The 17,386-nt window shown below is 38.6% G+C and overlaps 1 protein-coding gene across 1 annotated transcript in view; it reads left to right on the top strand.

Moving 5' to 3' along the window:
* The window catches only part of ANKRD31 (ankyrin repeat domain 31), a 67,059-nt gene that overhangs the window by 2,886 nt on the left and 46,787 nt on the right, over nucleotides 1–17,386 (top strand). The window contains exons 3-9 of the mRNA XM_061369548.1: nucleotides 1,078–1,157; nucleotides 4,963–5,009; nucleotides 5,641–5,735; nucleotides 6,737–6,777; nucleotides 12,688–13,308; nucleotides 14,703–14,977; nucleotides 15,306–15,433. Coding sequence (XP_061225532.1) covers nucleotides 1,078–1,157; nucleotides 4,963–5,009; nucleotides 5,641–5,735; nucleotides 6,737–6,777; nucleotides 12,688–13,308; nucleotides 14,703–14,977; nucleotides 15,306–15,433 — 1,287 coding nt within the window. The remainder of the gene's footprint in view (nucleotides 1–1,077; nucleotides 1,158–4,962; nucleotides 5,010–5,640; nucleotides 5,736–6,736; nucleotides 6,778–12,687; nucleotides 13,309–14,702; nucleotides 14,978–15,305; nucleotides 15,434–17,386) is intronic.

The following is a 17,386-nucleotide window of genomic DNA, read 5'->3' as shown; positions in this document are numbered from 1 at the left end:
CGCAAGGTGTACTTAGTGTTCCTCCAGATTTCTTTTCTTGGATTGTCTTTTTGTCAGTTTGAAGACCTGGGCAGGCTATTGTGGTTTTTTAATCAGCCTGCTCTGGGTTAATATAAGTCTTACATACAGACCATTGAAATCCACTGAAACTTTTCACATCACTGTGATTTCCTGATGCTGAACCTTTCATAGTTGCTCAGTAGTTTTGTCTGAGGAAAGACGCATCGTTCCATTTTGAATTTGTCTGTGGTTATTCACTGGAATTAAAACCTTGCAACATTCAACATGCATGGTTTAAGGCATGTTTATTTGACTCATTGTTCAGTTTTTGGACTGGGGATTTGTCTGAGGGCTGGGTGGGGTTTTTTGGTCTCTGTAAATGTAATAGATTATGATATTTTTAGCATTCTGCCTGTGGCAATTTACATTCAGTAAATTGGAATTAATATTCATTGCTCATATATTTGTGTATACTCCTATAGTAGCAATTGGGTGATGAGACACGTAATAGAGATTAATTTGCTGTATATTTTGTTAATGTCAGCAGCAACAGTTTAGTTTGAAAACCTAGGGGTTTTCTTTTTGTTTTCTTTTTGTTTTCTTTTTTCTTTTTTTTTTTTTTTCATTTCCATAGAGATGTTCTTCCTTTGCATAGTCATTAAAGTATTCCATATGGGACTACAATATTTCTTAGTCAAGTGGATCAGGCAGCTCACCAAAATTACGGTTTTTAGTTTAAAAAAAAAAAATTTAGGAAAGAGTTAATCTCCAACAAAGACTCAGGGAGGGTGCCAGAACACTAACTGAAATAAATTCCTCCTGAGCTGGTTTTATTAATTTCTGACCTCTCCTTTATTGTAGTTTTAAAATCTACTTAATCCACTTAAGTCCATTGCATATCAGAAGCTTTGATGCCTATACCTCAATTACTGAGTTATGTAGAAATTTGTGGAGTTATGGAATGTTATATAGAAATTAAGGCAATCAAAAGTTCCTTTAATTATAATCCCTTCACCACATATGGCACAGTCTCATTCCTACAATTACTGTAATTTTCTTGTTTGTTTGTTTTCCTAGGAATTGTGTCTCCAGAAATATGTTTTATACCGAAATTTTGTGATCACACATATAGTCAGAAGCAACAACAGATAAATCCAGTAAGCATAGATATTATGTGTACCCTGCTACACATACCTAGCTAATAACTGTTAATGAACTCACTGGGGCTCACATTCTTTATGTGCAGAGGAACCTGGTGGTTTGCAGCTGAAATGAATTCTATGTCATGACAGTTGTCACATGTGTAGCACATTCTCTCCACGAATGTATCAGGGTATCTTCCCTGATACTTCGTGAGGGTGTATGTGAGGAACAAGACCATGACAAAGAAGCTGTGGAGGACAGAGTTTTTAATATGTTCCCTTCAGAAGCTCAAGGACAGCTATCTGGGTTAACCATGCGAGAATACACCCTTCAGTTACTCATTATGAGGTTAGCTGTGATACATTGATTGGACAAGTGTTTCTTTAAAAAAGATAATAATCTGAAATGCAGAATAGAATGCTTGCATAATGATGGACTAATTATTCTATTCTATGGATAATTTTGTATTCCCTATTCTGCTAATTAGCCTGTATTTCAGTATGTTTGCCACATTTGGTATCTAATCAGTAAACACTTGTTCAGTTGAGCGATTGGTTTTCCATCTGCATAGGATACACTCATGAAACAATTAGAAACAAACAGGTTTCTACTTTGTAACTGAGATTATTTTAAAACCTGCAACTGTTAGACTGTCTTTAGTGTTGTGGATTCAGCAGTCCAAAGACCACTATGTATGCTTTTTCCAGTCTGAGAAGGGTTTTTAAAAGAACTGAACTGCTTTCTAGAGGATGGAAACTACACCGAAAAAAGACACTCCTACTGAAGTGAATGTTTTTACAGAGCATTATAGAATTGCAAATAAATTTATCTCAAGTGACAGCATGTGAAGTAGAAAGAAAAAGGAAGCTGTTATTTCACAGACTTTTTTCTGGAAGTCTGTTTTGCTGCTTGCGTGTCCCAGAATTGTCTTGACTGAAGTTTATCATGGTTTTGCAAGGACAGAGGGAGTGAGTGAAGTGCCCGTTTATGCTCTCCCTTTCTCCTCTGGGAGCAGGGATGATTATTTGCTGCGTGACCTAAGTCTTTGGCTTTATGTATCTCACCGGAGTAGTCAGTTTGCAATCCCAGAAAGGGATTTTTCCAAGTCTAAGGATAAATCCCCTGTCTGCCAAAGAAAAAGTCATAAAAGCAGAGAAACCTAGTACTTTTCACTGAATAGTTTGGGAAACTCACAATTTTTTTTTTTTTTAATTTTTTTTTTTTTCCTGGAAGGACTATATAGCATGCCACTGGCAGCTTGATTATGCACACCATGGGGACGATATAAAATTTAAATCTTCACTGAATGTTGTAAGGAGCCATATTTGCCTTTCATCCTTGATACTTGCATGCATAGATTGCACTAGTGTGGCTCTTCACACTAGTGAAGAGAGTCCTTTTCACAGAAAAGGACCTGGGAGTGCTGGTTGACAACTGGCTGAACATGAGCCAGCTTGTACCCAGTCAGCCAAGAAGGCCAATGTCATCCTATCCTGTATCAGAAATAGCGTGGCCAGCAGGGCCAGGGAAGTGATTGTGGCCGCACCTGAAATGCTGTGTTCAGTTCTGGGCCCCTCACTACACGAGAGGTATTGAGTTGCTGGAGTGGGTCCAGAAAAGGGCAATGAAGCTGGTGAATGCTGAGCACAAGTCTGAGGAGGAGTGGCTTGGGGGAACCGGAGTGGTTTAGCCTGGAAAAAAGGAAGCTCAGGGAGAACCTCACCCACTCTATAACTACCTGAAAGGGGGTTGTAGTGACATGGGAGTCAGTCTCTTCCCCAGGTAACAAGCAAAGGACAAGAGGAAATTGCCTCAAGTTGTGCCAGGGGAGGTTTAGATTGGATATTAGGAAAAATTTCTTCACTAAAACGGTTGTCAAGCTCTGGAACAGGATGCCCAGGGAAGTGGTTGAGTGACTATCCCTGAAGGTACCTAAAAGACATGTAGACGTGGCACTTAGGGACATGGTTCCATGGTGGACTTGGCTGTGTTACGTTTATAGTTGAACTCAGTGATCATAAAGGTCTTTTCCAACCTAAATTATTCTGTGATTCTGTGTGAGAGATTGTAAGTAAGACTTCTCTTCCACCAGAGATGCAGTAGATATACAGATTTTGTAGGATTCAGGTTCTTTCCAACTGACAGATCATTGCTGTTATCTACTAACCCCCTATTCCATGGCTTGTTCAGGCAGGCCCCATGATGCAGGTTTGTGCTTTTCATGTTTTTCAGGGTCTTTTTTTTTTCTTGCCCAGTTTGGCCAAGTGCACCTGAAGTTGTTTGATGGCACTTAGAGCTTTTAAGCATCAGTCTTTTTTGGAGCACATCTGGAGTCCCCTCAGATAGTTGGCTGTATTAGTAAGTGTTCAAATGAGAAAAATAGTTTCTTTTGCATGAATTTTCTTGCCAAAAGCAAGAGAAAAGGACAAAAGGCTGTTCCAAATAGTTGCAGTCCATGGCCACAAATACTATTTGTGTAACTTTCATGATGTGAGAAGGCCTTGCAACCTATCAGCAATGCACTGATTTTGCTTAGAACCTAATTTTTTAGCAGACAAAATAGCTCCTCCTTCTTCTGAGGTACACCATTGAGCTTTAAGTGTCTGACTGAGCAATGTTAGCTAGTCAAAGAGATTTAGTAGTTGTTCTGCTAACCTGCTGACCTTGCTTGGTCTCTGAATAATGTTCTGTGTAAATACCAGGGCTGATCTGTACAAAGTGTGTATTTAGCGAAGTCTGTAACTTTCTGCCGACTATACCATTGCAGTATTTTTGAACTAGATCAGTCTATAATTGTTGCACAGGCTGTTTCTATGGAATCTGTTCTGTACCAGTGAGCCTTTTAGCAGTCCTTACTGGGCTAACTCCTCCTGTTGCTGTTCGTGTCATTGCTAAGATAGTTGTTCTTGCTGTGTTGCTAGTATCTTGTGCAAGCCAAATAAGTCATCATTTTGTGTCCACACTAACAGGTTCTTTCCCAGAGTTTTGCTGGTGCCGTGATGTTCTCCACTGTATACCACTGATGTGTTTAAAATTGCAGCTGTTAAACTGATAGTCCACTAGTAATATCCAGTTTTTGGCTCATCTGGATCAGAAGTGTTCTGCAGTTCACTTGCCTGTCTTAATTGTTCCTTGGTTGTCTTAGACTTTACATAAAGGTTTCTTGTTCCAGGTTAGGGGAGATCTTGCTGTTATGTACAGGGACAAAAAAGCAGATCCAAGTTCCTTTTTTTGAAGACTTCCAATTCAGTCCTTGCTTTGATACTAGCTCTCACCTTACCCACATGACCTTTCATGCCTCTGCATGTGGCAGCTCTGTCACTTACAGCTTGCTGATGGGACAACAAGTTGTCAGCTAAGTTCTTTAATTCTGCTTTTTCCACGGATATTGAGAGTTGTATACTGAGCTCCACAGCCTCTGGAGCAGCACCCAGTCTTAACGATAAAAAGGCAATTGTTACAAAAAGAGGATTAAAACTGGGAGTTGAAATAAAAATACCTTGTTTTTTGGTCTTTTGATGTATAAACCACCTAACATTTAAAGCATTCGTATTGTACTTGCATAGGTATGTTTTTCTTCTGGGTGAGTGCTGTCTTTCAGTCTTGATCTATTTTTCAGCATTTTTCTCAAACAGCACAAAGGAAAAGAAAAAGATTTAAGTGGAACGGGTTTTTATCTTATTAGTATGTATGCAAAGTTTGAATCAAAAATTTCCATTTTCCAACTCAATTACAGAAGTATAAGCATGTAATAAAGCTGAGAAAATAAATAATGAAGTACTTTGTTTATTAACTTGCTTTTTTTTTTTTTTAATTCAGATATTTCAAGAGGCATACACATCTGACCAGTCTCAGTCTCTCCTGCAGTGAGTATTATAGGTCACACAGGAAGTCCAGTCAGGTGGACTATAATTAAACAATTAAATTCTAATTCCCTTTGTATGTTACTTTATTATAAATACTCTATTGTGAAGTAGATTCCTTGTTTGCTTAGTGAAACATCTATATTTATGTCAATGGTAATTCTGTTTCCAGTATGGGTCAAACTGCACGTGTTTTCATTGGTGATATTTCCTTCAATTATATAAGTGTGTAAGCAACAGGAATGACTGCGAACTACTCAGGGATTAGACATTAGACAAATAAACAAAAAATTTGTAACAAATAAATTACGACTTTCGCTCTTAGAAGCTATGGAATGATTTCAGCAACAGATAAATTTATAATAGAAATACAGGAAGAAGTAATAAAAATAGGAATGACCATTTTTTCACTGATGTACAAACATAGTTAGCTCATTTTAGGAAATGTGAAAGTCTTAGTTGCTATATGTGCTTGTAAAGAGAAGTATGCCTTTAAAATAATTGCAGTAGTTTCCACAAGTAATTGTAAGTACAAAACTGCATAAATAAACTCTAAAGTATTGTAGAAATTGTCCTGAACTGAACAGAATACAATTATTTCTAAAGAAAAACTTATTATATTATTTAATTCCAGGGGTTGGATAAAGTATCCATCACTTACTGAAAATATTTCTAAGTCTGTTTTTTCACTGAATGCTTCAGTAGAGGGACACCAAAATAATTCTGTAGGTATGTTGTGTTTTGCACAAAACTGAAAGTTGCTCTAGCTGTGACAAAATAATTTGAGAAGCTGAAGATGAGTATCCCTGTAGGTTTATTTAGGATCTGACTATATGTGGCCTTTAGAGCAGTTGTTTAGTTTTCACACTTGTCTTGAACTACAAGTTACACACTTGTAAGTATTCTGTTGGGATTGTTTGAAGAAATAAATGTTTTTCCCAAGCCAGTGGTATATTTTCAGCTTAAAACTATTTCGTTGCTTTTCTGACTAAAGTTACAAGCCACATGGTACTCAGGTGCTCTATGGATGTGTAAGGTAAACATGGATGTAAGAGTCATTAAGGTTCTTACATGCTTCTTACCAACATATCTGAAATCAAAGGCCTCAGTAGGAAAGGAGAAGCAAAAAAGCTGATGATGATTCCCCAGATCTGCCTCTCACCTGCTGCTACTTCAGTTGTACTTCTGTTTGTTCCTCTATGCTTCTAGCAGTGCAAAATTGACCTATCTGTTTTGCAGTCTCTCTGTTTGAGGTAATTTTTGCAAACCCAGTAGAAAATCATTCACTTCATTTCTGATGAGGAAATTCCCAGGGAGTTACATGTATGACAAAACATAGTGATTGAAGCACAGGGATTGGGATCAACCCTTTTCAGAGGCAGTAAATTACTGGGTTGTTTTAGTTGTATTGTCTAATTGCATTGTAATTACAGAGAGCAGGGAATAGGTCTCATCCTGGGGAATGGACGGCAATTCCATCTGCTGATTGTCTTTGGAAACATGGGCTCTAAACTGCGGTGAAGATATGTGACAGAATAGCCCTAGAATGTGTTCTGGTGGCTAACAGAGCCTAACTAGAAACCTTGTCAATTTCAGTTAGGGAACATGACAGTATTAATTTTTAAAGTTTGGAACTTCAGCCTCAGTCAGGAAATGAGGCTGTTTTATTAGAGGTGATAACTTTCAGATGTGGAAAATACAACTGAAATATTTTACTCTCCTAAATTTAGATATTGAATTGAATGGATTTCAGAAAGATTCAGAAGAAAAGGTTAGTGTATTTTTACAACTAAACGTCTATAAAATACCATTTAATTGAATCTGTTTATATAGGCCATAATTTACGGAATTAATATAGACCATATTTTACTGAAAAAATCCTGGTTCTTTCATTTAAAAAAGCAAGCGTACAGCTGTAGAAACTGACACCGAGTGCACTAGGTGAAAACAACTTCAGAGCTAATTTTTATTTCCTGCTTTTTGGGTAGGAACTGCAGTTATTAAGCTTGCAGGGCACAAGGGTAGAAGCATAGCAGTGACAGGGAAGTAGGAAAGACATCACCATGACCCAGAATCTATAAGGAAGCTAAAGTAATGAAGACTTTTAGTCACTTAAATATTTTCCATCAATGAAAGTTATGGGAGAGATATTAGGAAAGTCTTTGAGGAGGAACAGAATACCTGTAACTGTCCTTTTAGGGAGTAATGACTTGTGGCCAAAAATAGGTAGTACCAGTCTATTTGATACACCTCTTTGGTAACACCAAAGCTGCTCGTGAGTGACAGGTTTCACTGCTGATGAGGTAAAAGTGAGGGAATACCTTTGGATCTATCTTTTCCCTCATTTTTCAACTCTGTGATGTTATTTGTATCTGCTTTGCAACCTCTGCATTGTTACCTCCTGTTGCTCCTCTGAGACACAATGCTCTCTGTGCTTTTTGATTTCTAGTCTCAGTTCACTCTGACTGGTTCATTGCTTTCAGGTCTATTTGTGCTGGACAGACAAACTAGTTGAAATTTGTTGCTATTTTTGCAGCAAAAAGTAACTGCTATTACCAAGTCCTACTGCAGTGTCATGGGCAGTTTTGAGAATTTCTGACCACTAGCGGCATCAGCTGCATGGGTGCTAGAGAAATGAGGGGATTTTACTGGGTACATATAATGCTTGTTGCTATCTACAGCTCCTTAGGAAACCTCCCATTAACTTAGAGAGGATACCAGTTCCATTATGTCTTCTTTGACATTCCAGCGTGCAGCAATTTACAATATGCAGTGTAATTTTCTGCTGAAATCATAGCATTATGGCTGTTCTGGCTAGTCCCATAGTTTTGTATCTAAAAATAAAAACTTAGAATTACATATAAATCTATTTTACTTTCCTTTTTTTTCAGGCAGGCTGATTAAGGTTGTAGGAAAAACAGTACTTGCTAAAATTCACTAAAGAGAAATTTAAGACCACTATGGCTAATTGTCCCTGTGTTGTAGCAAATGTGATTGATTACATGGTCAGGTATCCCTTGTCTTGGAACAAAGGACAAAAATGAAATCCTCTAGGCTATTCCTTTTTTGAAAATACACTACCAGTATACAACTATAATACCAAGTTTATTAAATCAAACATTCATTGTACAGTATTAGTTACATAGAACAATATCAAAACACTTTAGAGCAAAGATTATCTACAGTTAATAGCCTCTGTAGAACAGGCAGATTGGGTGCATTGAGGATACCTCCAGAGAGGATATGTTAGGAGCCTGGACTAAAAAGGTTGGAAATGATCATTGCAGTGAATTGTTCTTTTTGCATATTGGTTGATGATCATTGGTTGATGATCACTGGCAAGATCTAAGTGCTGCAGGAAGACATCTTGTGAGAGGAACTAATGGCTATCATAGGTTTGTGTATCCTAATTTGAAGAAAGGACAAGACAGCCGCCTTGACAACCAAGCAGTGAGTCCCTGCATGTGTTAGTTTTGTGTACTTACAAGAGAAATTAATAAACTAATAATCTCTACATAGAAGTCCTGACAGCAGAAATCAGTCTTACTAGCTTGTCTTGATTTTGGCACTGTAGCAACTCTGATATGTGTTGTGGTTAGTCTGTTACTAGTGGGTCTAGTACTGTTCAGTATCTTCATTAATGGTCTGGAAAAAGGAACAGAATGCACCCTCCTCAAGTTCAGAGATGGTACTGAGTGACTTATACACCAGATAGTTGTGTTGCTACTCAGAGAGACTTGGAATAGGGTGGAGAACTGAGCACAGAGAAATCTCATGAAATTCCTCAAGGAAAAACGCGAAGTTCTACATCTGGGGAGGAATAACCTTGGACATGAGTACATGCTGTGGACCAATTGGCTGGCAAGCACCTCTGCAGAGAAAGACGTTGGGATCCTGGGGGAAAATAAGCAGACCATGAACCAGTGACACACTCGTGTAGCAAAGGTGAATAATATCCTGGACTGCATAAGGAAGAGTGTTGCCAGCAAGTCGCAGGAGGTGATCGTCTCCTCAGAACTGGTAAGGCCACCCACAGCAAACTATGTCCAGTTCTGGGTCCTCAGTACAAGAAAGATACAGACACACTGGACTGCATCCAGTGCAGAACTATGAAGAGAATTAAAAGACTGGTGCATCTGGTTCTCTAAGGCCTTTGACAGGGTTCCCAACAATAACCTTCTCTTTAAATTGGAGAGGTACGGGTTTGATGGGTGGACTGTTTGGTGGATGAGAAATTGGTTGGGTGGTCACATCCAGAAGGTGGTGGTCAATGGCTTCATGGCCAGATGGAGATCAGTAGAGACTCAGGGCTCTGTACTGAGACCAGTACTGTTTAATACCTTTATCAATGACATGGACAGTGGAATTGAGTGCACCCTCAGCAAGTTTGCAGATGACACCAATCTAAGTGGTAAGGTTAGGATCTGAGGGATAGGATGCCATCCAGAGGGACTTGGACAATCTTGAGAAGTGAATCCATGTGAACTCCATGAGGTTTAACAGGGCCAGGTGCAAGGTCCTGCGTGATGCTTGGGGTGACCCGTGGCACCAATACAGGCTGGGGGATAAAGGGATTTAGAACAGCCCTGGAGAGAAGGGCTTGGGAGTACTGGTACTCGTAAGACCTCACCTGGAGTGCTGTGTTCAACTCTGGAGTTCTCAGCCCAAGAAAGACATGGGCCTGTTGGAGTGAGTCCAGAGGAGGGCCACAGAGATGAAGAGTGATGGAACAGCTCTCCTGTGAAGGCAGGCTGAGGAAATTGGGGTTGTTCAGCCTGCAGAAGAGAAGGCTTCAGGAGCATGTTACAGAGTATTCAAAGGGGGCTGATAAGAAAGATGGGACAGACTTTTTAGTAGAGCCTATTGCAGGGCCCAGTTTTAAACAAAAGGCCCCAGTTTTCAACTAAAGGAGAGTAGATCCAGACTAGATATAATGAAGATGTTTTTTACAATGAAGGTGGTGAAACACTGAAACAGATTGCCCAGAGAGCTGGCTGATGCCTCATCCCTGAAAACATTGAAGGTCAGATTGGATGGGGCTCTGAGCAATCTGCTCTAGTTGAAGACGTTCCTGATCATTGCAGAGGGTTTGGACTAAATGACCTTTGAAGGTCTCTTCTAACCCAGACCTTTCTATGATCTTTTGTATGAGGACAGGCCAAGAAAGCTGGAACTGTTCACGCTGGAGAAAAGAGGGCTCAAGGAGATCTTGCCAATATGTATGAACACCTGACAGGAAGGAATGAAGATGAGGGAAGCGGACTTCTCAGTACTGGCCAGAGAGAACAATCAATGGGAAAAAAAAGAAAGAAATACCATCCTAAAAAAAAAACAACCCCCCCCCCCCACTTTTTAATTGTGAGGGTAGCCAGACACTGAAACAGGTTGCACAGAAACCTTGTGCATTTCCATCTTCTGTAGATACTTAGAACCTGACTGTATGTGGTCCTATACAACCTGCTGCAGCTGGCACTGCTTGGGCAGCAGGGCTGGACTAGATGATCTCAAGAGGTCCTTTCCAGCCTCAACAGTTCTGTGGCTCTCTGTGCATCCCTCATGTCCCACTATATAGAAGTAATCTTCAGCTCAGATGATAATGTTGATCTTTCTGACACCTTAACTCTTACAGTGATTGAAAGGCTGAATTCCGCTGCTGTTCCGACTCCAAGCTAGCAGATAGAGGAGTCTACTTAACATTTCCACTACATCCTTATTATTTATGCTTCAGTATTAGTCAGTTCAGTAACATTTGAAAGCCACAGTCTGTGACGCCAAATAGCCACTGATGTCTCGATTAACTTTTTAATTGTTCTCAAAACATGGAAAAAAAGTTCCTTGCATTGATGTGAATACAGTGCCATCTGCTGGAACTGACAGGCCAGGTTAAAGCTTGCTCCTGTAGTGCGCAAGGAGAGGTGGATACCTAAGGCTTGGGTAAGCCTGGCTTGCGCCTTGGCCTTCGTTGCAGTGCGTTTATTAACACACAGTTTTTATATCCACAGACAAGTAAATCTATTTTTTTTTTATATCCACAGATAAGTAAATTTTTTTTTTTATTTTTTTTTTTTTGATGGAAGCTGTGGTTGACTTATCTGTCCACGGGCTTCGTCTGGTGTGTTGTTCTGCATCAGCTGAGGCTGGCATTGACTGTGGCCATGCTCAGCTGTTACCAGTGTATGCTAACTGGGTAAGATGAGGAAATAGGAGATTCTGAGCCGATGCCAGAAGGTCAATAGGATCTGTACCTGGATTAAGGGAATAATTAACACATGAGGAAAGCGGGGGTTTTCTCAACACCAGTCACATTTGAAGTGTTGGATTTTAGTTGGGATTTGGGTTTTTTGGATCTTGCAAAATTATTCATTTGTGCCTGTGTGGTACTTCTGCATTAATATAAACGTATGTTTCACCTGCCCTTCAGCAAATGCATTGAACCCTTCTTTTAGGAGATTTGTAATGTACATACATGCTGTTTATATCACAGTTCCTCAAGTACAGAAAGTCATGCCAGTGTTTTTTTGTTTTTTTTTCCAATTCTCTAAAGCCTGCACAAATTAGAGATGTAGTCCAAAAAGAAACTGTAATTCAATACAATAAAGTAAGAAGTAACCAGTAGCTAAAAAAGAAGAATTAGCTGCACAGGTACAAGTTAGGAAATAGAAAAGTAAGAAATAATTTTCAACAAGAGTCATGAATTTGCAATGGCTTACAAGCTGAACGTTAGTGCTATCAGATTTCTGCCCTTTCTGTTCTACTGTGTGTGAGCTTTATCAAAATTACATTACCAGTAGTTAAAGGATTCTTGCAGTGAGCAGTATTGCCACTTGCTGGCAGCAAGAGTCTAAAAATGTATTGAAATAGATTTCCCTAAGATCAAATACTACTAAACAACAGCACTATTATATACAAATGTTATCTAGAATAAAATAGTTTAGTTCTGCTGAGTCATCTGATTTTCTGCAGAAGTATTTGGACCAGGGATAAGAAAAAAACATCAAAAAAGCTACTAATTGGGTTAAAAATGGATGAACCTATTGAAAGCAGCTCAGAGTATTAGAAAAACAGTAGTGGTATTACTTTTCCAAGAACAGTTATGGTTTTGTGGTTCTGTATTCTGTAATTGTATTCCACAATTCTGTATTGTGGAAACTCAAACGTGCAGCCTCCCAACATATGCCTAAAGCTTTGAACTCAAGCTTGTGAAGCAGAAATGCTCCATACCTGTGTAGGATCCACATAATCACATACTCAAAGCTCATACATTGTGTTTTACTAACCATGCTTTTTATATTATCGTGAATATGTTAACCTTCATTATTTCTGGGTGGCACGTAACGCCTTTTTTTTTTTTTAAGCCCTTGAATACCCTCAGGTCCTTGGCAATCGCATAATATCTTTGATTTTATGAAAGATTTAGTCTCTCTTACTCTGGATTTTCACTGCTATGGAAGTAAACAGCTAAGGTGCTCTACTTTTGAAGCTAAGACCTCATTCTGACCGTTGTTGAGAAATTGTATGAATTCTTAGGAAGGCTGTAAGTCTTGTAGTTTGCACAAAAATTGCAAACAAAATACATGTATATATATGGATTACTTCTCAAGTGAATGGTAATGACATGCTTTTCAGAAAGAGTTGTTCCATTGCTTTTTGTAAACATTTTTTAAATGTTTAGATTTCACAGAAGTTAAATGAAGATCTCTCTCCAGAAGTAAGCGTTTGTCTAGATATCCTGGAGGATATGATAATGGCTCGAAACGAACAGACATCACAACATACATTTCCATATGTTTTAGAAGATTGCCAGGGAACCTGCATGACCACTTCTGACATGGATAACACAGTAAAAGAACATTGCCATGATGATGATACACATCTTTCATTGACATCTGTAGGGAAGATTTTCATGGAAGCATTCACTGAACTGAATATAAGCACTAGTGATCTTGAAATTACTGATTTGTTGGGATCCCTCAGTGATTCTGAGAGTCTTAAAATGATAAACTTATTGCCTGATGATTTAGGTAATTTCTGTTCCATTGATTCGTCAGGAGATGAGAGCACTGATGCACTGCCAATAGAGCTTGTAAGAGCTCTGAATGCCATGTCAGGATCTCCTGTAGTGCCAAATGAGATACAGCTTAACACAGAGGAAGAGCAGTTAAATTCAGAACCTAGTATTCTCCAATTAGGTGATGACTGTACACAAATAACAAACAAGACTGAGCCTCAACTTGCTAAAATTCCGATGGAAGAAATAAAAGCCTTAAGAGGATCTGACTTGCAGAGGACAACAAATGAGCAAGTATATGCACAGTTTAATTAATGCTTGAAAAAAACATGTCTATCGTGACATATTTTATAGAATAGCCAAATTACTTGGGGTCGTGAATCTTAGTAAAGAATAAACTAGCATCAGTAATTTACATGTTTAATACATTTGTATTTTTTTGTTTAAAAATCCAGTAGCATTTTTCTTGTTTTGTTATTGATGTTACAAAAATGTCTGAGCTTGCTAGGATGGGAAATCCCAGAAAAGTTAATTCGGTGACTGATGTGGAAATCTATAATCAGCATAGGAGTTTCAAAATCTCCTGGTGCCTCTGTACGTGTTCCGTGTCTTATGTACTCTTGAAGGAAAGGACCCATATCACCTCTGGACATGGAAGGGACCACGTCTGCTGAATGTGTCAATTAAAAGAATTAATCAGCAAATCCTCCATTTTCATCTATGTCCCAAGAAAGGACTAACAAGTTCTCCCACATCACGTGGAAGAGCTAGTATGAATGTTTGCTGAGGGTGTGTGCTAAGAGCTTTCAGCATTACTCAAGTGTGTAATGAGCTAATGAGTACCTAGGTTTCAGCAGCTTGAGTGATACTTTGCAGCACGTCACGCTCTGCTGACTAAAACTGAATATACTCAAATTAGCTGCCATATGATGACATATCTTCAGGATGGGCTTTCTCTTGTGACTATTAAAGATAAGCCTCTGGTATACACCAGTCATTTAGGTTCCCCTTTGCACAACTTAGGACAATGTGAACTACCATCATGTCTGAAAGTAACTCTTTCTCTTCACTAGTGGTAGGGGTAATAAGGATGTTAGTGTTGTCTCGATACCTGGCTTTTAGAAGGCTGAAGGGAAGTGAAGTGAATCTTGTCTGTGGTGGCTGTAGCTCAGGTATGGTGTGACTTTAGAGGTAACATCTTAGGTGGAAGTTACTGAACCTTAGGTGAGACATGGTTCCTGATCTTGTGCACATATCTAAGTTTGTGCAAGAGTGAGATAAAATGCGCTAGACATCTTAAATATCACTTTATTTTTTAGGACAGGAACTCATGTCCATAGGAAGGTGAAATGAATCTGCTAAGTCATTTCATATGTCCAACCAAACATCTTTCAGATAGTAACAGCTTTTGTTCACTGTTAGCCAGTCTAGATTTGTTGTTTAAGCTGTCATTCTGAGTATCCAGATTTCCTTGGCTAATTCTGCCAGGGGCACAAACTACTTTAGGAGTGCTTCTCCTTTGGCAGCCTCTCTCTGTTGTTCCTGTAGAATTCCAGTTATTTGGTTAAGCAACACCTCTGTTTTTTGTGAGTATACATATAAGACAATGTTCTTGGAGCTCCTGTATATACCACCCTTGCTTTAACTGTGTGCTACCAGTTCCGTGTAATGTTTACTTTTTGTTATAGCCTTTGGGCGATCAGCAAAGAGAGAAAGAAGTAACTTCAAATTACTGGGGTGTCACCTCTAGTGAAAAGCAATCTGTTCAGGGAAGTGCACATTCAGCGAATGCTACCGCATGTGCAGAAGCAGCCCAAACATCAAGGAAAGCAGTGCAGTTGGGCGAGACCTCCTCAAGAGAGTGCAGAGCTCCTATTTCCAGTCACTGCCAAATGCTTGAAGAAACTCAGCAGAGAATGTCTCACAGTGGCAGTGCAAGAAGAAACAAAGCTAAGGATTTTGAGTATGACAAAATCATGCATAATATTCTTAAATTCGTTTTTTTAATTAATGTAACATACAGAGTACTCTCATTCCTCATGCAAGTGACTATAAATGATGAAAAGGTAAAAGGTACCTTTTTATATGGAGATCTGGAAGTAAGTTCTCTTCTGACTTTCCCTTTTTCAGTACTACCTAGGTTAGCCTGTATACTTGCATGCTATTACAGACTTCCTTTAAAAATCAAATAGATTGATGTTTTTATCTCTCATATATAGATTTATATAGAGAATATAGATTTATATGGAGAATTATATGTTTTTGTTGATTCTAAACAAATCTCTTGTCAGTGAAATTCATGAATCTACTTCTGAAGATAAGCAGGATCTAGAAACAAACATATACCAGGAAATAACTCCGAATGAGGATAGTGAAGTTAAGCAGAGAAGAAGGAGCAAGAGAATCAAAACCAAACTGAGTAAGATATCTGCTGGTTTTTTATTTGAACAACTATACTGAATCAAATATAATTCATAAACTTTCCAATATATTGGGACATGGATTTATTTTAAAAGGATGGTATAAAAATTCATTTTAATAATTAAAATTATTGATAATTTCTCTCAGTCATTTAAACCTACATATTGGCAACCTAACAGTTTTTTCTTAAGGAGTGTATTATTAAACTCCTTAAGAATCATGAGACTTTTTTTCAGGATGCAGTTTTTATCACAGCATTTTATATGAAAAAAAAAAGATATATTCTGAAAAGCAGAGTAGAAAGGTTTTCATGCAGAGTGAAAATGTAGATCCTAATATACATTTATAAATCCTTTTAAAATCTAGTGTTCTGTGTGCAACATTATTCTGAGGGCATTGCCGTACTCAAGAATTGACCTGTTTAATCCAATTCTTCCTATTTTGAATGTCTGATGTTGTTATTGTGTCTGTTTCAAACATAGCATTATAAGGACTTCACTACAACAGTCACAGAGCACTCTTTTGAAGTATTTTTCCTTGCACTGTGCTTTGTCAGAGAGAAAGATTGCAATTTTTCATTGTTTGAAGATGCATGCAGAGAAATTCATTGCCTCAGAGAAGAAGCGTGTAGCAGAATACAGAATTTTCTCACTTAAGTGCTCACTCCAGAACCTTTAAGATTGGGGTCTTAGAAGGTGGTGGTTTTTTAAATCCTACTCAGTCTAGATTTGTCTGTGCACCTGCAATCATTTAAACAGCTTGCAAAGTTTGGAAGTATTTGAACTGTAACAGCTACATCTTGGATCTTACAACGTATGAGTAATTTTACCTCAAATTAACAAACCTTTTCTTTTACAGGGTGTTAATTACTCCCAGTGGAAGCACTGTTTCTATGAGACTTAAAGTTGTATGACTAACTGCTCATCTATTTCAAATTGACTTACTAATTCCCACTCAGAAAACAAGCTGTTGGGTTTTTTAGCATTATTTCTACAGGAGTTGCATTGCCTATAGAGGTAGCTTCATACTAATCCAATCTAGCAAGTTTACCTTCCTTTCATATCAGATCTAGCAGGCAAGTTTGTGAATCATCTTAGTTTGGTCATTCACTGAAGAAAAACCAGCCCCATGAAAAACATCAGTTTGGATCAGCAAGCACCATTTGTTTTGCACAGTCAGACATGAGGAAGGCAGAGCAGAAGTGATGGGAAATAGGTCCTGGCAAAGTAAAAGGTTAAATTGAATTGAGTGTAACACACAACTCTGCCCTGTTCTGAATATGTCTGTGGTTTAATCCCTCCTGAGCTGCTTGGCAGGTTTAGATCAGCTTTGACTAGGGAATGCAGTATCTTAAATGATTAAGGTCTTGCAAGGCTGGACAGGTAGAGGAGAGGGGGACTGTCCATGTGGTTAACTAAAGAAAAGTCCTCGGTAAACTCATACCTATTAGATTCTAAAAATCTACACAGAGACAAGAACTTAAGAAGGCTGGGAGTTAGTCTGAGCTCACAGTATATGGCGATGTGCAAACCAGCAGAGACATCAGGCTTTCTGAGTTACAGCTCAAGGAAAACTGAGTTTGTAAGGTCATACTTAAAACAGCTGTTTTTGACACCCAGATGGAGTATTAGGGCTAGTGAGCCAGATCTACAGAAGTGGAGAGAAGCAGTGTATATAGCCTACTGTCCCAAGTTTTTTCATTAGTAGATGAATTAATGGCCGAGGCTATGCATTGTTCTTTCTTTCCTCCCCTTCTTTCTTCCCTATTTTTCAGAAGAGGAAGTAGCCAGGTTGCCCTTCTCCACAGCATGAGGGTATGCTGGGATAGCACTGCTGGTGCAGTACAGCTCATATATGTATTGGAACTAATTTAACCCAAGCTAAAAAACTGTAGTGAGTGCATAATGGGAAATCATATTTGTTTGTAAAACAATAAGCTGAAAATTAAGAA

Source organism: Neopsephotus bourkii, unplaced genomic scaffold, assembly GCF_033783945.1.
Source record: "Neopsephotus bourkii isolate Nb327-2 ecotype Australia unplaced genomic scaffold, CSIRO-AGI_Nbou_v1 NB_1507, whole genome shotgun sequence".
In the NCBI taxonomy this organism is placed as follows: domain Eukaryota; kingdom Metazoa; phylum Chordata; class Aves; order Psittaciformes; family Psittacidae; genus Neopsephotus; species Neopsephotus bourkii.
Note: the sequence above shows the minus strand (reverse complement) of the source record. Positions and strands in the feature narration are given on the sequence as shown.